General features: G+C 39.6%; 1 protein-coding gene across 4 annotated transcripts in view; it reads left to right on the forward strand.

The window, feature by feature from the left end:
- RAPGEF5 (Rap guanine nucleotide exchange factor 5) overlaps positions 1–26,056 on the forward strand; it is a 143,394-nt gene that overhangs the window by 8,804 nt on the left and 108,534 nt on the right. For all 4 annotated transcript variants that reach the window (XM_015853738.3, XM_015853739.3, XM_085538495.1 and 1 more), the window contains exons 2-5: positions 20,556–20,606; positions 21,647–21,753; positions 22,748–22,869; positions 24,217–24,385. In XM_015853738.3, the coding sequence (XP_015709224.2) occupies positions 20,556–20,606; positions 21,647–21,753; positions 22,748–22,869; positions 24,217–24,385 (449 nt within the window). The remainder of the gene's footprint in view (positions 1–20,555; positions 20,607–21,646; positions 21,754–22,747; positions 22,870–24,216; positions 24,386–26,056) is intronic.

A 26,056-nucleotide genomic window follows, 5' to 3' on the forward strand; every position in this document is an offset into this window, starting at 1 on the left:
TCCTGAGGAGCAGTCAAACAGTGGAAGTACTGCATTTTTTGAATTAAAAACAAACAACAGAAAATTGAGGTCCAGACCACTTGTGAGCCTCAATAATTTATTATGTATCTCTGTGGGAGGATAGGGAAAGAGAGCAGGTGGTTGAGTTTTACTTGTTTATTTTTTTGAAGATGATAAGCATTTAATTGTGGTTTTCTGGCCAAGTTCTGGCATAGATAGTTACTAAATGATTCTAAAACACTTTGTGATTTCAGTTGGATGTGATAATCACTTACTGTCATGGAATACTACTGTATGCTGTTAAGCAGATGCTCCATTTCGTCTCATAGGTGAATGCACTTCACTGATGCATAAATTGATTTTTTTAAATACAGAAAGTGGGGGAGAAAAACAACGTGTATGCATGGCTGGCTATGCAACATGCAGAGCTGTTGTTTGTGTACTGGCTCACTGAAGGAATGAGCAAGAGAAATCTGTTAGATCTGATCTGGATCCCTGTTTGTGCACAGCCCAGTGTTTGGTTGCAGTAAGTCATTTCTGCATCACCCGAAGCCCTTGTCAGTGACAGCAAATCTGGGCAGTGCGGATTGCCAGTCTGTTGTTGAATCTGTCCTCTGGGATGAACCAAGATTCACAGTGTTTGTGAAGGAAGGCCAAGTGCATGGGAGATGCCAGTCCAAAGTGAACAAAAGCAGAATCCAGCAGTTAGCTGCCAAAGTATGAAGGTGTGGGCATAGCATACCCCATGCTTCCCAGTATGTTTCAGCTCTATCCTGCTAGATGTATTAGAAGAACTTAGGAAATGTAAGCAGAGTTTGACTTCTTTTCACAGAGAATGAAATAATCAGCTCCAGAAATGGAACTCGGATACTTTGAAAAACTTACAGCATAGATGCCTTTGTAAAGATGTTTCTTTCATCTCAAAGACTGTTTGCAGGTGATGAAAAGACCTGCTCTCTTTCTAACTCGGTATCCACTGAGTGGGTAGAACTGGTCAGCCTGTTAGAACATAGCCATTTGTAAACGTTATCTTCAGCAGCAATTACTGGAACAAAGCACATAAAATGCATAAATAATAGTGGCAGTTAAATGAGTACATCTATTTATATTTTTGTTATTGCATTCAAGGATATGAAGAAAAACATTCAGCAGATATTTAATTTCTCGTTTTATCTCGTTAAACAGACAGTGCCCAAACAAATGAGTTTCAGATTTGTTTTACCAAAGCTATTTATCTAATTATGGCTTTTACTGCCCTTGAATGAATGGTTGCAAATCAATAGGTCTCTTAGGTTGCCAGGACATGCATTAGGACTGGTGAGCCTCCAAACTCAATAGCAGCAGTGTGATGCTCTTGGTTTTTTTCTTTTCATTGATATATCTGTTTTCAGTTAATACAACGTGTGAATAAACTGAGGATTTATCTGAAATCCTGCTCAAAAAGTCCCAATGAGTTGGGATTTGCATTTGTAATTCAATGTGGCAGTGGACATTTGCATTATACTGATAGAAGCTTTATGTAAAAAAACAAAAAAACTAAAAAATAATAGTTTTTTTCAAAGGAAGCTAGTGCAGGTAGAAAACGTTGTAGTGGATCAACATGTTAGTTCATCTAGTTGTACGTCCATAAATTTTAAGGTTAATTTAACAGGTAAAGATAACTGCAAATAAAAGTTTCCTACTCTTCCAAGAATAACTGATAGCACTGGGCAAATGCTATATAGTCTGCCTTATACATGGTCTTTTTCTAGATTTAATTGCTGGACGTACCTTATATTCTCTGATGCTTACAGGTAGTTCCAGCAATTCATGCTATTCATACAGAAATCCGGCCTTTAAATGAACCTGTCTGGTATTTTGGCTTCAGGCTCATGTCAAAACTCGCAGTTATGGAGCTTGTATGATGTTTGATGATAGTGACATTACAGTGGAAGGAACAGGGTTTTCTTTTCCTGTGTTTATGCAAACGTTTATTTTTGATTAGTTTCAAATATTCCACCTTTCATTTCAGTGACCGTTTTGTTCATTTAGCTTGGGAAACTCCTGTCTTCTGTACAATCTGTTGTTAGGTATTCTTTTTTAAGGAGTCTTTAAAGCAGTAAGTCCCATTCTTTCTACATGGCTCTCTCCATCTGAAGAAAGCCCCTTTTTCAGGGTAGTTTTTGTTACCTAGCGTATTGGAAACGCTGAGTGACAGCTTGAACCAGTACTGAGCACCTTGTAGGAAGGCAGGGCCAATCCAGGGAAGCTCAGTGCATGCCGTGCACCTGAGTGACTGGAAAATCTGGAGCCAGGATCCACCCCTTCCCAGACCCCATTTAAGGGTTGGCAGTGGAGGTGAGGGTATCTCATCTGGACGCCCTCACCAACCTGAGGACCTTACAGGCCTTCTGAAGGTAAACAGCTTCTTTATTTCCATGCCCATTGCTGTTGTGTTTGAGCAGTTCCTTGCTTGCTGTGGCCTGGAGTCTTGCTGCTCTGCTGTCACTGTTGGCACTTTCCATTGTGTTACACCTAGTTTTGAACTTTGTCTGCTGTGTCAGTGTCCATTTGAGCTTGTAATGGCTTGTGCTGAATGCTAAGTGGAACTACACTATTGAGTTATACACATCGTGCACTTTCCTTCCTCTCTCCACTGTATGCTTTTCAACTAAACTGTTTGCTATCTTTTTAGAGCTTTTGGTGGCATAGGTTAGTCCTTGCAGATCCTTACGTTTTCACAGGTGTTCACATTGCTTTCTTTATGTTAGAAGAGTTGTTTTTAAACCAGATGTGATGTCAGCATTCAGCTCCTTCTGCTGGTTATTGCTTTGTATTTCAAACTGAAGATTATTTAACATGGAGCTATCCACGCACACCTTGACTAGATCCATCTGAACTTACTTATAGACTTCTGATTATGACTGACCAAAATAATATAAGCAAAACTCACTTATCATGCTACTGTGTTTTATTAAACAGCATTCAGCTGAGGGTGTAACACTGGGGCATCTTTGTATTTTTTTATTCAGAAGGAAAACAGACTGCTTAATCTTGTTCTTATCCTTCATTAGTTTGCTATTGCTTGACCAATTACAATATTTTGTCTCACCAGAAAAGCCTGCTGTTGTTTCTTCAAGGGAATGTTACACGCTAAGATGAACCTACTATCTCTATATAGTGATGAAGGATTGCAGTATAGATGATCTCTGAACATGCAAGAAAGCCAGCTAATTTCATGCCAGTCTTTACCAATATACTGTGTCAAAGATTCTGTTCTTCTTGTAAGCAAAAAACAGAAAACAACCCCCTACTCAGCCCATTCCTTCCACCCCCCATTAAGAGTGGTCATGGGTAGTGAAACTCCTATGAAATGTGTGCAACTGTTTGGAAGGCACTGTGAAAGACCAGCAACTTTGTCAAATAATCATTGAGCGATATCCTACAAGTAAATGTTTTGGCTCTGCTAACATCAGTATTTTCTTTAAGAGCTGCAGTGATGGAGTAGAGAGTATGCTTATTAAGAAGTAGCTGCCCATCTAATAAATAAAGAATGAATGGGGAGAAGAGGAAGAAAAGTGTTTTGTTCTTTGTTTTTCATCTTCTTTGACAACTCTGAGGCAAAACTTGTTTTGAGCAAAGCTATGTAACTGAAATCAGTGACAAAGACTTCTGAAGAACACTGTGTTACAGACTGTTCTCTAAACTTGTAAAATTCTTTATTAAGATTGTAGGTTTGAAGTCTTTCATTAGTGGACTGTTGCATTTAAACACGAAGCAGAGCTAATAGAGCTATACTGCTATCAAATAAAAGCCCTGCCCTTAGTAAAATTATGCTCTTTAAAAACCCATTTATTGTGATTGTAGAAAATGTTGCTAATTAGCAGCAAAATGTGTTACGGGAAAGTTTAAGGCGAGAGGTTGGGTGTGGATGAAGAAACATTCTTCCATTCTGTAAATAAAATTAATTTTGGAGAAGCTGCCCAGAGGCAGTAATGATTACTCTTCATAAACCTGAGGCAAAAACCACCTCATGGCTCTGAAGAGCTAAGGGTAAGGTTTATGAGACTTCCAAAACTAGAGATTTATTGTTATTTTCTAATTATTTATCTTGAATTAAGGATAAAAAACAGACTGGCTCTTTGTCCATTGCTGTAGCAGTTTCTGGTGTTATCTGACTTTCAGGAACAAAGCTAAATACTGAGGGCTTGTGAGTCATTTTCTCTTCAGCCTGTGCCAACTAACTCCAGCTTCAGTATGTGTACACTTCTTTCTATGTAACGTGACTTTTTCCCTCCCAAGTTAGTCACTGTTATCACTTGGCACAAGCGTAGCAGTTCAAAACATCAACAAGGATAAGGCATGTGAAAAACATGCAATTGGGCCTCCCATGTAATCTTCCAAACCCCAGAGCCCTCCTGTTACTTTGCTGCTGATGAACCCACCTGATCTTTTGATTGTATCTTGTTTGATGGAGCAAGGATGTGAATTCAAAGCAAAAGTTTGCTTGGTGTCTGAGATCCTCTGCAGCTGCCTTCTCTGGTGCTTTGAAAAAGCTGACAAAACATACTAGATTTAGCAAAGCAGATTCAAACCCAAGTCACACCAGACAGGTATTAGTCTTGTCTTTTAAGAATAGGGTGAAAGGGAGAATGTCCTGATGAGGTGCTCCTTGCGTGAGGATGATGGTAACATCTGCTCTGTAGGGTTAACATACGCTTCCCAGATATAACTATTTTTCATCCCTGTTCTTTTCATTCTTTCTACGTCTCCACATCAGAATTGTCTCTGTGTCTGCTCAAGTATCAAGAAGGTGCTTAAACTGTTTCGCTAGTTTCATTTAATAATTGAATGGTGACTAAAAAGATACACTGTTGGCATGCATCAATCTGGTGAAGACCATGTTTTTGATACTTTCTGTCTTGAAATGATTGTAGTTTCTTTTTTAACTTGTCTTTAACTTCTCTTCTTGACTTTTCTTTAACTTCTCAGTGTGGGTGGGCTGGTAACCAGGATACAGTGGGCAACCGGAGGGAGGATAACAGCATACTGAAGTGATCAGAGTTGAAAGTGTTGGCTATGATGCAGATTACTAAACATGGGGAAGGTTAATTCTTGTTACCTCAACACCTACAAAACGTGGTCAGTCTTTAGCTCAGACTTTAATTTCCAGTGGACGGTGCATCTTTTTAGGGATCTTACAGTTTTAAGATTCTGATTTGTTTCTCTGTACAACTATCTGTAAGGGGATTGAAGTGAGGAAGGCATCAGTCTCTTCTCTCCGATGGCAAGTGATAAGGTGTGAGGAAATGGTCTTAAGTTTTGATAGAGAGGTTTAGATTAGGTATCAGGAAGAATTTGTTCTTAGGGAGAGTAGTCATGCACTGGAATGGGCTGTTCAGGGAAGTGGTGGAGTCTTCATGCTCGAAAGTAATTAAGAGACAGGTGGATATGGCACAGGAAAATGGTTTAGTGGTGAGACTTAGAAGGTCAGGTTGATGGCTGGACTTGACTATCTTAAGGTTCATTTCCAGTGTAGATGATACCATAATTCTCTGACTGTGTCTGGTGAAGCTGAAGAAGGTGGCTCAGTTTGGAGTTGCCACTTCATGTGCATGTGCACAGGGGGATCCTGAAAGCAACTGTGATGAGTGTGGTAGAGCATGGAGGTTGTGGGACTAAGTAGCACAGGGAATGATTGAGCTGCTGCTTAGTCTGGTGGTCAGAAGCTGTTCGGATATGCCTTTCCTTGCACTGTCTGCCAGGGCTGTCTGTCCTCAGGTTGTGGAAATGTGACCCTGTAGAAAAGCACTGATATGTGCATTCTTTCCTCTGATAGGAACACTACCTACGTGTTTTTTAATGCTAATTTAGAGTGTAGTAGGTTTTTTTTTTACTTTTTCCCATATGCATTGGAATATGGGAATAAGATTGACTGGGACATACATGTCATATGGTGGAACTTCTGTTGGGATGCAGAACTAGATAATAGTTGCAAATGCAGTTAAAGGTTAATTAATTCAGATCATTTAATCAGATTTAAAGATAGAAACATCTTATAATCCACTGACTTTCAAACGGTTTCTTTCCTCATTAAGAATCAGAATCTTTCTTGTAAGGGGAAAACTAAGGTGCCTTTATATATGTTTAAAGGATTCCTTATATATATATATGTGTGTGTGTGTATGTATATATATGTATATAAGAATGTATACATAAGAATACATATATGTATATATGTATATATAAGAAACGAACCAGAGAGAGAGAAACTCTGCTCATAACAGGTCTTGTTTTGCCAGAGATGTTGTAGGAGCTGGGAAATCATCAGGTTTAATAACCTAATGTGGAAAAAGAGACTGCTGTGGGACCAGTTGAAGGAAGATCTACATTATTTGTTTATTTTGGAGTTAGGCTTTGTGAAGTATATATTGTCTCCTGAATGGATCTAGTGCAATACAGTTGAATACTTCCTTTTCTTTGAGTGGGACTTCACTACAAAAGGCATTAATTTCAAAAGAGTAGCTTATTGAATTCTGTGACTTTTTTAGCTTGGTTGAACACCTGTGTTCTATAAACCGAATATGAGGTGCGGGAGCACCTGTACAAGCCTTGTCTGATCTTGCCCATGATGTGTAGGAAGTAAACAGTCAATGAAGTGAGCTTTTACAATGCATCCCTGAAAAAGCCTTATAAGGTATGTAACCCTCATATTTTCAAATGTCTTTTGGAGTGAGGTCTTGCCCTTCAAAAGTGTGCACTGAAAGGGAAAATCTTCATGGTGTTGACTCCCTGTTACCAGCTGGAAAATGTCAGATGATAAAGAAACTACTAGCCCTCATACAGAGTGGGCTGACTTCCACAGCAGGACTTTTGTTTTGAGATTTAGTTGGGCACTACAGTGAATAAATTCAGAATAATGAAGCAAATAAGTAGGTTGCTCTGAAAGTAGTGCCTCCTATTTATTTCCATGGAAACTACAACAGATACAAAGAGCATGGTAACCCCGTTTGGTACAACAAATTCCCAGCTACAAAACAGTATTTTTTTTCAACAGTCATCACCATTAGCTCTGCATTTTCACCAGTGATGACCAAGAAAGCCTCCATGCTGCTCTTGTTTAAAAAATAAAAAAAAAAAAAAAAAAAAGAAAAATGTGCACGAGTGGACATGACCCACTATTCCACAGCTGCTGAAATGGCATTCTTGCAAGGAAAATGTTGCCCATACAGTACATCTTTCATTGTACTGAACAGATGGAAATCAGAAAGCACCAAATCTGAAATATACAGTGGGTGTGGTGGGAAGTCCAGCCAAGATTTTCAGTATGCTCCTTGATCTTCAAACTGGTAGGTGGCCTGGTGCCATGGTGATGTAAGAGAAAGGTTCTCTTCTTCTCCAGCAGTTTGAGCCTTCATCTCTGTCAGCATCACGAGGCAGCAGTCAGAGTTGATGGTTTGTCCAGGTTCCGGGAAATCCAGAAGCATTGCTCCTTTCCTATTGCAGAAGATGGTGCACATCACTTTACCTGAACTTCTTCATTGATGGGAATTTGCATGTTGCCACTCTGTAGACTGATGTTCTGACTTTAGCTCATAGTGGTGACAACCTGTCTCATCACCAGTAATAATCTGACCCAAGAAACCATCACCTTCTGCCTCATCTTGGTTCAGTATGTCCTGACAGTCTTGCAGACAGTGTTCTTTCTGCTCCTGTGGGAGACTCACCTGGAGCAAACTGCACTATTCCTGAGTTGACACAGTTGTTTCCAATACATTGGAGCTGATATTTGGCTTCTTACATGCTGGTCTTAATCTACCAACTTGTGTGGATGAGCTTATTGAGATGCTTGTCTTTTCGTGGTCTGTCAGCTGTGCATGGCTTTCTGGAATATGGGTTGCCTTTCATATTGCTATCACCACTGCTGAAATGCACCACCTATCACCTCGCTCTGCTCACACCCACTAATTGGTCACAATAAATGTTCAGTGAGCATCTATGAATGTCAATAGGTGCTTTTTTCTCTGTGGTAGAGTTCAGTTCTTTGCTGTTGTGTCTTATCTGTTTCCACGTTAGACAAGAATTTTATCAGACTGCTTCTCTGCTACCATCTGTTGTATGGCAACAAAATGTAACCAAATATTAGGGGGAATGTTCAGCCTTTACTGCCAAAACACCAATATCCTCCTCTGATGTTGTGGGCCAACATAATGAACTAGGAGGCATTACTTTTGGAGCAGTACTTGTATAATATGACATACGTCAGTGCTTCAGTAATATCAGTTGTGTGGAAGCAAATGTTATATGAAGAATGAACATAAAGATGTAAGTCAGAAGAAAGGCAGATAATTAAAATTAAGAATAAAGGGTACCAGCAGGGAAATCTGCCTCTCTGGGACAGAAATCTTGCATAAATTGAGACAGAGTGTTTTTCTATCCTTAGATTTGTATTCATGAAGGAGATCCCCATCTAAAAATTCCTGAAATGCTTGTATAACCTAATGAGGTGCTGAGAACATCTGTTTATTTATTAATATCTTAATCTGCGCAAGATATGTTATTTGTGTTATTTGGATACAATTTTATTATACTCAAGTAAAACTTGTGTCTACTAAGTACTTGGCGCTCGAGCTATTTTTCCATGCATAAAAATTTACAAGGCTTATCCGTGTCTTGCATCTATACAGTTTTATGATTTTCAACATCTCAGTATATTGAAAGCTACATTTACTTAAACTTCTTTTAGTATATGTTCATGTATGTTAAACTCCTATTCAAATTCTAATCCTATATCTAGTGGTTGTTGCACTCTTCTTTCCATGTTACTCTAGATGCTAAATATTCAAGATTAAATACTGAGTGAACTGTCTTTATTTTTTGAGACTCTCTGTGTCTTAGTGGTAACAAGTCTCCTTTTGGAGATGGAATGCTCTTGAGTTTTTTGTTCCTGCTTCAACACCCAGACCAAAGGTTTCCAAGCACAAGAAGATGTTATCAAGGTTAGGTTCTGCAGGGCGTTTGAAAGTGTTGTGCAAAGCTGCAATGGAGTTGCACCTGCTGAGGGCAGGTGGGGAATTCTTGGAGCTAGTTTGCCTAGAAGTTGTATGGGTGACAACAATTCTTGATTTATTTATTTTTTCTTGAGAATTGAGAGCTTCTTAAGCTTCTTGCACAGTGAAGCCTTGACTGCCTCATGACACTAAAATAGTTAAATTTCAGTAGTTTTCCTACAGACAAGTAAATTACAGCTGTTCTTCTGGAAGTGGTTAAGAACTCCCACTATTCAGTCCATAGCTGGTTGGCACAGGCTTGTGCCAAGAGCTACTGTCAGTGAAATTAATATTGTTCCCACGAGGTCATGTGGTGGAGTGCTGCCAATACAAATAACATGACTGCAGATTCTCAAACTGTTAAGACTGCAGCGTGAGCTTATTTCATTGTAGCTTGTTCATACGGCTTGGAGGCTGCTCCCACTCCTTGAAAATCTAAAAAGTAAGAAAAGCAGAAGTTAATAGTTTAATTCAAACCATCAGCACAGGCAGTCTTGACAGTCATCCCTTGAGATGTCCAAGGCCAGGTTGGGTGGGGACCTGGGCAACCTGAGCTAGTTACCTGGTCTAGTAGCTGGCAACCCTGCCTGTGGCAGGGGAGTTGGAACTGGATGATCTTTGAGGTCCCTTCCTACCCAAGATGTTCTATGATCAGGTCTCAAAGTGACAAAAAGACAGAACAGTGCATTGTCCTTCCCACAGCAAGTTGTTTGCCTTCCTGTGCAGAAGATAGGTACCAAGCCAGTGAGAGATGCAGCAATGAAGCAGAGATGTCCCTGGAGCACCAAATCCTCTAGGATGGACACTGCAAAATCAGATAGTCAGTTCTTAGGAACAAAGACCTTAAACACTTTGTTCAGGTATCTCGTCAAAAGCAAAGTTTGTGTTGTGTACCTGAAAGGAATAATTGCACTCTTAAAAAATAGGGCTTGGGAAATTACTGTATGATCGATGTATGCAGGCAGTGGTGAAAGTGGAACTAACTCCCTGAAATAGTAAATAACATTAAAACATACCTTTCTACACTTGTAAAGTAATTCATGTAACATCAACGTGCAACTCATGCAGAAAAAATAAATCTCAAATATAGCCATTTTTCAAGTAAGCTAAACTGATGCAATTTACTCAAAGATATTTTCATAAATCATAATGAAAGCACTGAATTTTAACTGTCTTTTTGTACGTGATGAATTAAATATGCTCCTGTTATTGAAATCTATAAAACTGTTTATTTATTTGTAAATTGCTTTTGAATAAATTAAGATTTTAGTGGATTTTCTTATTCAATAATATGTACTTTGTATTGACATTTTAAGCTATTTATTCTGTCAGGTTTGTTCACATTTATTTGCTGAGTATTTGCCAGTATTTGAACACTTACTCCTCTGTCTGTGGATAGGTTTTTTTTCTGTAATAGTGGCAGTGGTTTTAGATATTTTTGCCTTTCGGCTGCTTGTCACATCTCATGCAGCAGAGGTGAGTCTCCCTGCAGCAAGGTCATCAGGGCAATTCGTGGGAATGCCCATAGGTCTGTACGAAGGAAAGCTAGTTTGCCTGCTGGAGAGCCTCACATAGCAGGGGGAGTGGTAGAATTTCTGTCTGTGTGATGAGTGGCTGTTAGTAATGGGTGAGATGAATCATCTGGTTAGTTGATTATCTGCTCTAAAAGTTCACTTATATTTAATCTCTAATAAATGAGGGTTACTGAAGGCCAAGTTCTGGCATCAGTATTACCTTCAGTAACATTGATGGTAGAAGTAGGTCCTTTTTTTTTGCTCAGGGACAGGGTTAGGGATTTAGCACAGGGTTGTTAGAGTAGTTTGGTTAAGTTGCAGTTGGACTTGATGATCTTTAGATCCTTTCCAACCTGAGCAATTCTATGATTCTATGATATTATAGTCACTCAGTGGCTGAGATCTGGCACTTTGGGTGATATGTTCTGGTTGTGAGTGGTGTTCCCCATGGGTCAGTCTTGGGGTCTGTCCTGTTCAATATTTTTATTGGTGACCTGGATGAGGGGATTGAATGTGCCCTCAGTAAATTCACAGATGACACCAAGCTGGGCAGGAGTGTTAATCTACCTGTGGGTAGGAAGGCCTTACAAGAGGGATCTGGACAGTCTGGATCCCTGTTCTGAGGCTAATAGGGTGAAGTACCACAAGACCAAGTTTCAGCTAGATGTTGTACTAAAGGACATGGTTTAGTGGGGAAATATTGGTGGTAGGTAGACAGTTGGACTGGATGATCTTGGAGGTCTTTTCCAACCTTACTGATTCTATGATTCTTTGTTGGGAGAAGCTTTGGTGAAAGGCGATCTTCAGTGCCATGGCTGTGTCTACAGAAGCATCTGCAGTTGCTCTGCAGCTCTATGAACTTTCTCCTGTGCTTGATGAAGCTGATTCAAGGAGGAACATTAGGCTGACCAGCTGAATCAGGGAGTGATGGGATAGGAGATTATAAAATTCTTTGAGTTGGAAGAGACCTACTGAAGGCATTCTTGTTCAGCCCCTGTTCTGAGTAGAAACTTGAAAGCTAGAGTGGTTGTGCAGGATCTCATCCAGACAAATAATGAAAGCTCCAGGAAGGAGCTTGGGCAGCTGCTGATCTTCCTGTAGATTCTGGCTCTGCACAACCAGCCTCTGCCAGCCTCAGAGCCAGCATCTTCTTAGCTTGTTCCAAGAACTAGTAGAAATCATAATTGGTTTACTTGGTTTGATGGGTTGGGCTGACGATTGAGGAAGCTCTGCATAGCAGTCATGATGACTGCATGAAAGGTTATCCCTCTCTGAACCAGAAATCCAATTCCATGGAGAAGGCGGCATGGAGATTATTAAGGTTTTTTCTATTTCTTCCCTCTTTCCATAACATTTATATAATGAGCCTGAAAATGTATTTGCAGGAACCCCTGTGCTATGATGCAGCTGCTGACATCTGTAGCAATAGTCTGACTACTGCCAATGTGATGATAGTAATGATTTAACATGCTAACTTTGACTTTAGCTCTACATTCACTGGGAATTGTGATGAGCAGTTGCTCATGCAATCTTCTTTAATACCTTTAAAGAAGTGGTATTAATTAAATATGAAGATATTAGAAAAATAGATATTGGAGAAATAGATGTATTTGACAGTGGGACCCTGTTAGAGGAGTGACATCTGATAGGGGCTCATAGGGTTTTCCTCACTTTTCCTCACAAGCTTTACATGGTGTTTTTCTTCCATAATGTCACTTTGCCATTCTAATGATGACATCCTTCACCTTGCATTTCCTAAATTTATTTTTACTGATACGAGGTTGTGAGTCAGGCTGCCTGCCTCACAGTATTTCTTTACTAAGTCAATGTGCCATCCTGCTTGCTTTCTTTTTTTTTTTTTTTTTTCTTTTTTTTTTCTTTCTTTCTTAAATTTGGAAATGTCATGAGAAAGTATTTGGCTGGCAGCCCAAGAGATGTGCCAGCAGAGAGATTTTGAAAAGCTTTGCATATGCAGACAATCCACGTTTTCCCACTCCTCATCTCTCTTCAAGATGTTGACATCTTCATTTGGATTTATGTGACAAGAAGTTGTAACCTGTCACTCGGAATGTGGTTTATTTATTGTGTGTGTTCTTTTGGAAGTTCCCAATAATCTATTATCAAATAATATCACATTATGCAACAATTAATATTTCTAAAGATGTATTTTAATAATCATGAGAAAATACCCACCTGCTCTTTTGTGGTACCCTCCAAATCAAAGCCAAACCAGATGCTGATGGTCAGAAACATGGTGGTAGATTAAAAAGGACATCTACTGAACTTAAGTGCTTAGGCTTAAAGAAAAATAAATACAGCAGCATTGCAAGTTTTTTACTGTACGGTGCCTGTTTTGTACTGAAAAAAGGGAATATGCTGCTTGGCTGTGAAATACTGGCAGCAAGGAAGAGTGAAATGCATTGAGAGGATTTTTGGTAACTTCAGGGAATGTGTGACTGAAACTGCAAGCTAGTTAGCTTAATGGAGGAATGCAAATAGTCAATTAAAAATGCTCTGTATATTTTCACATTATATAAACTATGATAAAAGCAGTAAAATTCTGATTATTTCTGCTTTCATATTTTAAATCCATTTTAATTGTAAGTATTAGCATATGAATTTAAAATATCCATAATGCTGTTATAAGAAAGAACAGCAAGCATGTTTTGGCTCTTTTTCTATCCTTTAAGCTATGCTTCTAGCCTGATCAGTTTACAGTTGGCTAAATGAGGTGGGATTTCTCTTTTTGTTAAGCTTACACACTCACGTGAATTTGTGGGTGGGAGGTAACATTCCCCATTACTTGTACTCCAACACCTGTGAATTTTGTCTTGTTTTTTTGTTGGTATAGTTAACTTCCTTTTTGCGTTAGCAGAGCAAAGACACTAAGGATTTATTAGACATAGTTCCTTGAACAGTTTAATGTGGCATAAACAAGTTCTTCCTCTGAGCTCAGCTGTCCCTTCCTGCCTCCCTCATCATCCCACTGCTTCAGACTGTGCACCTCTCACCCATCTTGCTAGCATCAGCAGTGAGGAATAATCTAGGTTAAAGTCAATCATTTCTCATTAAGCCAGTTTTAAGCTATTAGTGTTTTGGTTTAGTTGAGCATGTGGTTTCATTAACACGAGATGTGGCCTAAGGCAGAGGAGTGGCAGGGGTGGGAAGGAGCAGTTGGAGGTGTAGGAGAAGCATGACCTGCTTGTCAGCAGTCTTGTTCAGTTGTGCCTTAGTCTGGTTGTGGAAATGCATCATTAGCAGAAGAGCGGTCATCTCCTTTTTTTAAGGATTATAAAGCTCTTCCAATCCAGCTGCTCCCTTCCAGCAGTTCAGTGCTCCTCTCTTTCTCTTGAATTGATCTGGTTTCAAAGTCAGCATCCTGCAGTGCATTGGGGGCATTCAGTGGAGTCATACAGAGAGGCCTGGATGTGTAGATTCTTTCTGAAGCTGGTTTTTCTCCCATGCTCTGACTGGGCAAAAGGGAAGAGAACGGCTGACCCATCCGTCTGTACTGTCTTCTATCACTCTTTTCCCTTCCTCCCTTATTCTTAAATCGTTTGGGGCAGAGAAAAAGGCATTGCAGACAAAACTGCCTTTAATGCACTGAATTACTCTCCTTGCTAGAATAGAGAAGCTTTGAAAGTTTTAAAGGGTCTTATGAAATATTAACTAGAAAAGTTTTGTTTGAAGCATGAAGACATTCAGCTGTGTTTAGTTTGGTGTGTATTGGGAAATATAAAGATGCTTCTAAACACATTGCTTTGGTGACTGTTGTTTCAGAAATAAGTGTAAACCTGAATAGCACTGCCAGCCTTTACAAACATCAGCCATTTTCTCAATTGCCTTTCTGTTTTTGGGGAGGCAAGGACGAGCTGTGCTTAGTAGGCATCCCTTTCATGAAATAACTCATTCAGCTTCATTGCAAGTTCATTTTATACAGAAAAGGTGAGAGCAAACTCCTCGGTTTTCTTTCCTAATGGCCTTTTGGGGTGTCTCTAAACAGCTCTTTGGTCTTTACTGGGAACCCTAAATTCCAAGCTCTGATGAGTACAGATTTCTCATGCCATAGCTTTCTGACATTCTTCGGCTATACCCCAGTATATGAAATGTAAGATCAAAGTGATTTTCTTTATAGAAGTTTTATATTGAATCTAAAATAAATATTAATGTGGGGAGCTGTGCTGTTGATTATTCTTTATTATCCATATGGATTTTGATGGTTTTTCAGAGGAGCAGTGGGGGAAGGTTGCTTGCTATGAATGTTATCTGGCAGAAAGTCAGATGTATTCTACATTTCATATGAACACTATCTGCTGAAAGTCAGCTGGCTGCAGAACCAACTCTGCTCGCTGTGCCTTAGCAACCATGAGCAAAAATCTGCTGCCACATGGAAACAGATTGGGATTCGTGACGATACTCCCTAAATGCAGCTACTGCCAAGCAGCAGTAGCAACTCATCTGTTAAACACAGCACTTATATCTTATTTCTGCATAAGAATCCTATAGAAGTGTCCAGTGTCAAATGCAAAACATTTGAAGGTGGCCAAGCAGTAACCCAAACTGGGCACACATTTTCTTTCCCTTCCTCCAGTCCTTGCCCGGCATGACAAAGAACTTGGAATATATGAGCATTTACTCGTGCAGAGGTTGTTGCTTTCTTACCTTGCACACTGGGCAGAGTGTGTCAGGAAGGTGCAGTCCTGCCTTGTGCCAGAATTCGTTTTCAGATCAGGACTGAAAGTGGGAACTTGCTGATTGTTTTAGCTGTTTGCTTGTAGCAAATCAAGCACATTTTTATCTAAGACAAAAACTCACTGCCTTTCATCAGTTGTAACATTTTCAGTCAATTCTATCGTTATTAGGACATTATCATTTTCAGGGTTCATAATGAGAGAAAGAAATCTGTCTAGGAAAAAAATAATTACTTTTTCATTTGTGTGGAGTGGGAGAGAAGCCTGAGGGAAATTAAATAAATACCCCTGGTGGATTTTCTTTTTTTATTAATTATTTTTTTCTGAGCAATTGCGTTGTTAGATTTGAATTATAGTGGAGGGAGAAAAACACAAACATCTTACTGCATTTGAATGTGAATGTGAACTCAGCTTTGCTTCTGATCCTTTTGTGTACAGTTCCTCTGGTGGTTGGAAGGTGAGAACTTTCCAGCATGAATACTTGTGTAAGTGTATCTTAAGCTTGGATGCTTAAATGCTTTTTGGGAATCCTTCAGAATGCGTGATTTCCCTTGTGGTCACATTAGGCAATTTAGGATTCAGGTGCTGAGCAGTTGCAGAAATCCCCCAGTCAGGGAATTGTGATGGTCTCATTACTAGGTAGCCTGTGCTGCACCACGTGCGTTTCAAAATGTGATGATTTTCTTGCAGGCTATTTATATTTGGGGAAATAAGCCCTGATAGAGCGCAGTGCTGAAACATTTATTTAATTTTAAGCATACCAAGTAATCCAATTTGGAATGCATGAAGTACTATACGACATTCTTTAGGGACATAGTGGTAGTGCCCTGAAACCATAAGCACATTTTTTCTTATATTTATGCATAAAAATGTACTGAGAGCTACTTATCAGTGTGAAAGTGATCATGGGTGTGTGTATGCAAATTAAGCTCTGATCAAATAGACGTATATATACAAATGTGTTGTAACAGGTGAAGTTTGGTTGTACGTTGCAAGCTCTTGACAGTATTATGCACAGTATTGGTAACACAGCCAGTTAAGAAACTAATTATTTGAAAAACTTGGAATGGAAGCTTAAGCACTTTGCTGGAGGGGGAGATCTCTGATTCTGTCTGCTCTTGTTACTTTGAGATTTAAAGTAAATCCCTTTTTTCCTTCGTTAAAATATTTTACAATCTTAGTATAAAAAACAAAACAAAACCCAACTAAATAATTCTTCCCTATTTTTTGCCCAAGCTTTCTTTTCTTGCTAGCTGCACAGGGATACTTGAAGCTCTTAGAAGAAAGACAAAACACTTGTATATTATATCTGAAGTTACTGTTTCCCTATTATTTCTAAGGCCTCTTCTGTGGTGTTACAGTTTGGCTTCTAGTGCAGACAGGTTGCTGGCTGCTGCCACTGTACTAAATCCCCATGGAGGAAAGCACTTAAATTTGAGCTCCAAGCACTGTTGCTCTGTGTCTTTCTGAGCATGATGGAGATTAAATTGCTAGCAGATGTATGGAGCATCACTGATGCTACTGTGACTGCACTGCTGGCATTGGCAGAAACATCAGCAGTTGTTGGAACAGCTTGGGCAGGGAGAGCACAGGAAACCTGGAGGCAACATATCTGAAGCAGGGATGAAGCCAAATCAGAATCCAAGATCTGAAAACTAGGAGAAAATATAAATGCATCTCCAGAAAGGGTGTCTGAGAACACCCTCTGCAGTAAACTTATCCCTCGGTTAGAATATTAACCACTTTCTAGTAAATACAGATTGAATTGCATTAGTAAAGCCAATTTGATGCACTGCTAAGTGAAAAACTAACTCAGCATCTTGCACTGATGTAATGCTTGGTCTTCCAAACGAAGACCAAAGTGCCCTCGTTAGTATACCTTGCATTTTGTCTAGCATGCTGTGGGTAAACTTGTTTCTGAGCCTTTCAGAAGTCAGACTGTGCTTTCGTATTTAAATATTATCATCAGTAGCTTTGCTAATCTTTAAGTAATGGGAGAGATTCTCAAGATCTTTAAAAATAATTCTCCAGTTGATGCAGTACTAATTTAAACCCAGGTACTGACCTTGCTCTGAAGTAGTAGTCATTAAATTAGTGGCTGCTTTTAAAAGGCATGCTTGGAGTGCTTGAGCTGATCACTTGAGTTGGAAAGGAGGGTGTTCTGTTTGTTTTTCTCAAATTAATCTCTAGTCACTTTATTTGAATCCTCTTGTTCTGTTAATACTACTCTACTCCCTGTGTTTCTAGAGGTTTTAAATATTGCTGTAAAATCCTTTATAACTCTTCCCAATTTCAGAATGTGTTATTGGTGGTATACACATATTTGAATCCTAGCAGTGCTGTTCCAATACCTGCTCCTGGGCCCTGTCCCTGCTGTCCTCTTCAGTCTCATGCTGGTAATGTTCCTATGCTGGCATATCCCCCACTTGAGTGTCATAGGAGAGCCCTCCCAGTGTGCTGGGGCAGCTCTTATACCATCCTGAGGCTGAATGGGAATGACCACTCCATGCCCACCTCTAGGCCTGGCACAGCCCCTCCTCAGACTGGTGCAGAGGTATGAGAGAAGCCAACTATGGGAGAAGCCAGGCCTGGAATGTGGCCCGTGGCGTGGGCTGCGGTGGCTGTTTCAAAGTGGTTTTCAGTACGGATGAGTTGTTTGCTTATTGACATGCATTTGCTTTAAAAGCATGTTATGGCTCATTCCAGGAGTTATTTACAAACATATTTTGAATTTATGTTTGCGGTAGAAGTGGGTGATCACTGTGGAGGAACAGCTTTTATTTACCAAATACCTTCAGAGAGGAGTGGCACATCCCCTCAGCATTGACAAGAAAGATCTTTTTTTTCCCTGTCCTATTCCAGAATACCACTTCCAGGTTTTGGGGGGGACTTGTGGCTCTCCTATACAATTTCCATTTTTTTGTATTTGCAGAAATGTCCTGTAGACAGATACCCACCTAAGCATGTTCTCTTAGGCTATAATTTATGCTTACTCTGAGCTTGTCTGAGTTCAGGCTACCACCAAAAGAAGCAGTTATGCTGTCCTGCTCTCCCATCCCTCAGAATTGTGAATCCTTTCTGCTGGGCACCAGAGCTCTGTGTGATTTGAAGGATAAACTAGAAACATTTTTTGCACTACTTGCTTTCAGGCTGAGTGGCTTTTTACAAACTCCTTGGAAGTAATTCATAACTCCAGCCATCATCTAACAGCTGAGTATGTGCCAAAGTGGGCACTGTTTCAATTCTCCTTATGTCCTAGTTCTCTGTAGTCTGGAGAAAAAGAGATGCTGCCATTATACCTACCTCTTTTTTATTGCTTTGTGTGTGTGCAGTTATGTGTGGGGGCTTAGTTAAGTGCAGCCCAACAGAATGTTTCACTGCAAGCTGAAAGTCAGTTTTGCAGCCTCATGCTTTCTCACTTCACAGCAATTTAGTGTCCCCTCAGGTGCACTGCCTTAGCAAGACCATGGTGGCTGAGGCAGCAAACCCTGGAAGGTGGGCAAATTTATGTCTAATTCCTTCTCTGTGTCTGTTTTGAGATGCTAAATGGAATTGGCTTTCTAACGATACCGGCATTAATGCCAGCCTGGGGACTGAGTGAGAAGGGGCACAGAGGTATCTAAACTTGGGCTGTGCTGTAGTAAGGGTGGTTTGTTGAATGAAATGCTTGGACACAAGTCAGTTGAAGTGTTGGTATGTAAGGCTGTTGCAGCATCGAGGTGTTAATGACATGCCTGCTAGAAAGACTAAGTGGTTCTGGAGGCAATGTTGTGGTCTTACAACATATTTGTTGTGTATGGGTGTGAGGAATGAAGCTTTTATGTTGTAGTATTTCTTTATGGAGCTGCTGTTATGCATGGAACTACACTAACATTTGTGATGGGCATGGAATTGTAAACAGATACTTCTGTCAATCCTTGCTGCTTCCCTTCACTTTATAAGAATACATTTCCAGTAATATGAGGTGAGAAAGCAGGTGGTAGTACTGAAATATGGATTCTGTAATTCTTACAGTGTGAGAAGGATGATTTTCTTGTGATTACAGTGTGCCACATGTGAATTGGATCCTTCTCAAAGTGAAGAATTGATTACCTGGTCTGCAAGTTGGAATAATGCAAGCAAGCACTGCATGGTCCTCCTATTGTTCTGCCAGTGCACCTGCACAATGTCTTTTGTTCCAGTTCCAGGCTTCTTCTAGGCAGCGTTTCCTCATATGTTGTGTAGCTTGTAGTGACATATAAGTTGCCAGTGAACAGCAGAGTAGGCAATATCTTGTCTTTTAACACTGGCAGGATGTGGAAGTAACATGACAACTATGGATGAGATAACCTGACTCTAGTATAGATGTTTATCCCTATTTGCCTTCCAGAAATATACTCTTGATTTCATAACTTTCAGTCCACAGTCCTTGAACAGCAGCAAGTTTTTGGCAATTGCGTTTCCTTAAAGAGTTACTTGTCTATTTCCTTTCTATATTTTCAAATATGAAACTTTTCTAATTTCACAGTTTGAGTTCTCACATTATATGTATCACATTGTATAGAGAACAGAAATTCTATCTTTTCTCTGTGCTGTTTCATCATTTTGTGTAATGGTATCTCTCCTAATCTCTTCTAGGTCATAGTCTTTTCTTTTTCATCTCATCTTATAATGTATCCAAGTCCTTCATTATTTCTACTAATATCATTGTTTGAATCCCATCTTACTTTGGAGCATCTGTTTCTGAGGTACTATTACCAGTGCAGTATGTGGCACAACAGAGATAATGCTGGTGTGTGTTATAGCAGTGCTACTTCCCTGTTAGTCACCATTTGATTCCTCGTTTATCCTTATACAAGGCAGTGTTTTCATGTAATTAAGAGTTTAATTTAAGAAGAGTGATATTCTTTGAGAGGTTCTGTGACCCTGAGGTGTTGTTACTGAATTGATAAAGTTTGTTTGAAGAGATGTTAGGGCAAACGTAATTACATTTTCCCCCTTCTGGTACATACTGCTTTCATGATGGTCTTTTCACCTAGAGTTTTTTAGGTTTATCTTGAAACTCTTCCTTGTCATTTCTGGCCATTTCTGACCTAAATAATAGGGGCTCTTTATGGAATTTGTTATTGCTCATTTTCTTTTCCAGATCCAGAATAAACATAGCTAAAAATACAGAAGTGACTTTACCTACCCATTTCCCTAATATTAAATGTCTTAGTTTGAAACTTCTGTTTGACTACTCAAATAACTTGATAAATTCTTATTTAGATTTCAACAGCTAAAATACCTTTATTAAACAAAACAAAAACAAAAAACTAAAGTTCTACCAAACTGTCTTACAGACACTGTCCAGAAGAATTTCAAATCCATACCTGGAAACTCCTTCAAACAAGGTATTTGTTAAGCTTCATTTTTATTCCACTTTGTAAAACACTGTATTAGGAATATCTTTGCTTTGTTTCAACCCCTTCATTGTAGCTTTGAAGACCCTTGTGGATGTAGCCTGCCATTAAATCCCGTTAATGAGTTATAATCTGGATGTCTTAGAAATGGTTCATTTCTATTACTGAGTTTTCCAGCAAAGCTGTGAAGTCTGGTATGCACTTGCTTCCTAGCCACCTAAGCTACTCCCATGACTTAACTTAGTTCTGTACTGTTTTGGAGTGAGAACTCTGTATTTTTACATCTCACTGTACTTTAATGCCAAATGATTGTTTTATGTTCTTTGAAAGATCCAAGGACATATGAACCGAAAGAAGTGAAACCATGATATTGATTTTCTTTCAAGTTAGTTATTTGTATTACTGCTATGGTTTGTTGGGACTGGGAAGAAATGTGGCCGCATATGACTAAGTTAAATTTGTCAATAAGGAGTAGTAAGTGGAATCTTAGTAAAACGTGCTTTTATGGAAGATGGAATTAGGTCCTGTTTTGATCGACCCATCTGCAGCCTTAAGGTGTAAAGTGAAAATCAGGCATGGGAGAACCCAAACATTCATCTATTCTTGCGTCAAGGTACAGAGGAACTGACCTGTAGCTGTCACACTGTACCTTGAAAGTTTCTATACAAAAAGAAAAAAACAACAACAATGAAATGGCATTTTGACATGTATTAAATTGTTTAACACAAAAACATCTGGAATAACTGTAATTGTGTTTGTGATTTTTCAAATGTTGATAGTCTTTCTGACTTCTTAGAGTAATGTTTTAATCTGAACATATCTTCAGCTCATGGGGGTGTTCACAGCTAGTGATAAGACTGGGCATGGTAGAAGTTAGGGTGTGTTTTCTGTGAGGCTTTGATTGTTTATTTGTTGTTTATCCGGGGAGAAGGTATTGCTCAGGAGGAGGGAGCAGAGACTGGCAAAAGCAATACGCTACAATGGGAATAAGTCCCTGTTTGTCACACTTTTCAATTTCTTTTTTCATTCAGATTTATGGAGAAAGTTCCTCCTGTGCTGGGAGAGCTCTCAGGAATATTTTTACACTGCAAGCTTCTGATCTGATTAAAGACAGGGTGTACCTTACTGGAATTTGCAGGTAACCTGAGGTCATTCATTTTAAACAACTGGATGGGGTATTATTTACATTTGATATGTCTTGATTTGATAAGAAACCAAATTCTGAGTGTGAGATCTTGTGTGTTTTACCAAGAAGTCAAATATACATGTATTTTTAATCATTTAAAAATGTATTTTAGCATTTTTTCTCGTGTTACTTTTTCACTTGTGAGAAAGCAGCAGCGGCCCGACTTGTCCATTAATTTAATTGCTTGTAGATTCGTATACAGTTCTTTTTGTTGCTTGCTGAAAAGAACGCTAGATTCAGCTGTGATCTGATGTTATGGAAGAGGTTAATTGGATTCCTAGGATTTATGTGCACAGTGATTTTTGCATGTAATTTATGGAATATTTCTGTAACAAAGTAATTTTCAGTTTGTGTTACACTACAGAATAATTGCTTCCTCCTATTTTCAATTACACTAAAATATGTGTTGCTATTGTAACACCATTCATATATATTTAAGAAAAGCCATAATTTTTTTTTAATGAATTAAAAAGAATTTTACCAATAATATGGAAGATGAAGTACATCCTAGAGCAACACTCAAGGTCTTACACAGATATTGTGTGGTTGTATTGCTTGTGACTATGCTCTGAAATAAAATGAGATCCAGCTTTTAGCCTCGGGATTTTATGTAGCTCTTGCACATTTGCAGATGACTGTCTGTATGTAGCACAAATAGATAAAAAAAGAAATATTCTATACTGGGACAATTGCCACATGATTTATGTATGTAAGGGAACTTACTAATCTAATACGAGTTTCCTCATTGTAACTGGGGGCATTCTTGCCAGAATAATTTCTTTCCTTGAAGTGACTAGGGTTACAAAAAGAAGTAACTGAGACAAAGGGCTTGTTCTGCTGAGCAAGAGGATTACCTCTATAAAACTTAAAGAAACCACTGTATTATAGAACAGCATTTTAACATTACCTCTTATACTGCAGTAATGCTTTGCCTGTTTTCTTTCAGGAGAAGCTGTGTTGGATCAGAACTGGTAGACTGGCTATTGGAGCACTGCCCTTTTGTTAAGTGCAGATCTACTGCAGTTGGAGTATGGCAGCTGCTTCTGGATATGGGCATTATATTATCTGGTGAGTATGATAGTATTTGTAAGTAAGGAATATCACTGAGCTTTTTTCTGCATAGAGTAATCACATTTTTGATGGAAAAGGTAAAAGGGAGAAAAAAAGCATATAGGTCAATTCTTAGTGACTAGAGTTGCTTATTTTGCTACTTCCTTGGTAGGCCTGCCTTTGTGACCTTTCATTTCATAAATACCAAAGATGAATCTCTCTTTTCAGGCAAGTTCCTTACTTATCCTTTTGTAAACATAATTGCCTATTGCCAAGTTGCAGTCAGTGTGCATGTCTCCTCTGGCCTATTTTGTTTTTCTCCTCATCCTTTTTGATTTTTCATAAGATACTGGCTGTTCAGTCTCTGCAAATCACCAGTTCACTAGATGACTTGTCTGGCAGTTAGTGATTTCCCCTGCCACTGTTTTTCATAGATCAGAGTACAACAGATTGAGAGAAGATTCAGCTCCTGGAGAAAACTGTGGTGCCAGGTTCTACTCACTTGCCTCTCCTTCTCCTCCAAATTTAAGGGTCTGGTCCAGATTCTGTGGTTTGTGACAACAGAACTGGTAACCAGCCTCTGGAAACCTGACAGACTCCACTCCTGGTGGCACCACTTGGGTAGCATGGTGTATTCTCAGCACTGGGATTTGTGCTAGATGCTTCCTTTTCCTCCTTGCAAGAGGATGAGGTGTTGCAGAAGACTTCTCTGTATGTAAGCTGACACTCAGTGTATGTGTAAAAGCTTTATCCTAATCCAGTTACACTGACAGTATGTCTGATAATGCAGCCTTGGCAAGAGTTGAGTGACACCCTCAGCAGGAACTCCCTCTTTTGGCTGTGGAACCTGTCATTTGATCCCAGTTTAATTGCAGATATGCCAGAGAAGATGACAGCTGTTTGTATTGCTACATTATCCTACTCAAGACTGTTCTACAGAACCAGTACCCTTGAGTTGTAACAGGGGCTGGGATGATGATGGGCCAAGCATTAGATTATTGCCATTAAAAGCAGTGAGTTTATGAACGTGCTGTGAAGATGTTCATCATGAAATCATTTCAACTCTTTTTTTCTCTTCTAGCCATATCTCCTCATTCCAAACTGTTTCCAAAACTGTTCAGTCAGCTACGTTAAAGTTTCAATATCAGGAGCCTGAATATCTACATGCTGAGAATTTGGAATTGTTCAGTTTGGAGGCACTAAATTAATGCTAGAAGGCAGGATTGTTTCTATACTGTTTGTGATCCTTTTGGACCTGTGTGGTGGTGCAACTCAAGATTAAATCCAGGTGCAATACAGTATAAGTTGGGAACACAGAACCCTTATGTGGTAAAAGTTTAATCTAATGTTATTTTTTACTAACAGTGGACCGAGAACTCTATTTTCGAGACACTTATGCTTTCTACCAGTTCTCAGCGGATGAATGTACCTACCTTTTCTGTGAATTTGAGAAGGAGGGAGGTTGGAAGAATGCTGTAAAGCTCCTACTTCAACTACTGCCATTGTCTCCTCCCAGGATCGACATGTGCAACCTGTAAGTAGACATCTACATATGTTTTAAAGTTAGGATTGTTTTTGTATACAGCTGAATTGTCAATGGCACTATTTACCACCAAACCACTGTGCAAATGAGCCAGCTTTCTACTACTCAGGGTTGAGAAGCTTTGTAGAAACGGGTCTCTCAATTACTTGCACCGTGATTAGCATCTGAGAAAATCGTTGGTGCTAGCTAAATGGCAGCACTCCTCTTGATGTTGTTTAGATACTGTGGTTCTTTTTTATTACCTTGTGACTGTTGCTTGCTATACTACCTACCCAAGCTGCTCTATTTTTTGGAGGTGTCTCCTCCTGCATTTGGATGTTTGGCACTAATTTGACAGTAAGCATGCTGTGGAGCTGTTTGACTAGCAGCTTAGATGACCTTGTCCTTGGTCAGCTTCAGCTATCAGGTGGATAGAGTGGATGATTAAGAATGTAATAGCTCCACTCATCTGCTTTTAGTTTGCTATTGCATGTTTGTCAGAGCTCTGTTGTCTCATGTTTTTATCTCTCATATATTCCATTTAAGAGTTTCCCTTCCTTTGTCTCCTCTTCCACCTAACTCATGGATGTGTATGGGATTTACGTGGCGGGGATTTGGTAGTGGGACAAGGGATGGCCTTCGAGCATGATTCAGAAATTCCCCATGTCAGCTCAGAGCCAGTTCTGGTTGTTCCAAAAAAAGGACCTGCTGCTAGCTAGGTCTGAGCCATGAGCAATGCTGGTTGCACCTATTTAAGAAAGAGTGAATGCTGCACTGCACCTGTAGGAATGGAGTGAGAAATGTGAGAGAAATAGTCCTGCAGCCACCAGTGTTGGTACAGAAGGAGGGCAGGAGATGCCCCAGGTACAGAGCAGAGGTTCTCTGCAGCCCGAGGAGAAACCTCCTCTATCCAGTTTGACAGTGGATATGGCTGAAGGAGCTTCAGCCCTTGTGTACCCCCACCGGAGCGGCAGAAACGAAGTGTTATTGACTGACTGCAGCCTCCAGTCCCCATTCTTCTGTGCTGCCAGGGTGAGGAAGTAGAAGGGAGTGGTTGAGGGGAGGGTGGTTTTGGTTTGCTTTTAATTCTCACTGCTCTAGCCTGTTATTAGTAGGCAATAAATTTTATGAATCTCCTTCTGCTGAGTCTGTTTTGCCTTTGATGGTAACTGATGAGTGATCTCCCAGTCTGTATATCAATCCTCAAGCCCTTTTCCTCCTTATTTTCTCCCTCTCTAATTTTGAGGAGGGGTAGTGGGAGTTTTCAGCAACCCTTGAATTCACCATGGGGTGTTAATATACCTTCTGTGCTAAAACAGCTGCATGCTAAATGTTGTCTATTTACAGCAGCTAGAAAGAGCCGTACTTGTTTGTGTCCCAGCAAGAGGCCAAAATACAGAAAAAGGCGTCAGTGAAAGGTCTGGAGGCTCATGACCCCTCATGCCTTGGCAGAGCTGCAGGAACTGGCCAGAGTAGATGAGCTGGGTTAAATTCTTTCATTGTCCCTAGTGTGATGAAGCCTCAAACATGATACTTAAGCTGTGGAGAATTCTTACTTTGGCAGCAGAATGATTTTCTCTTCTCTTTAATGCCAGATACAATTTTATTTATTTATTTATTTGTAACAAAATGTTCCTTCTCTATGTGGCAGACATTAAAAACACACTCAAATATATTACAGAA

Source organism: Coturnix japonica, chromosome 2 (genome assembly GCF_054131305.1).
Source record: "Coturnix japonica strain WE chromosome 2, WE-NBRP24, whole genome shotgun sequence".
NCBI classification, from domain to species: Eukaryota; Metazoa; Chordata; class Aves; order Galliformes; family Phasianidae; genus Coturnix; species Coturnix japonica.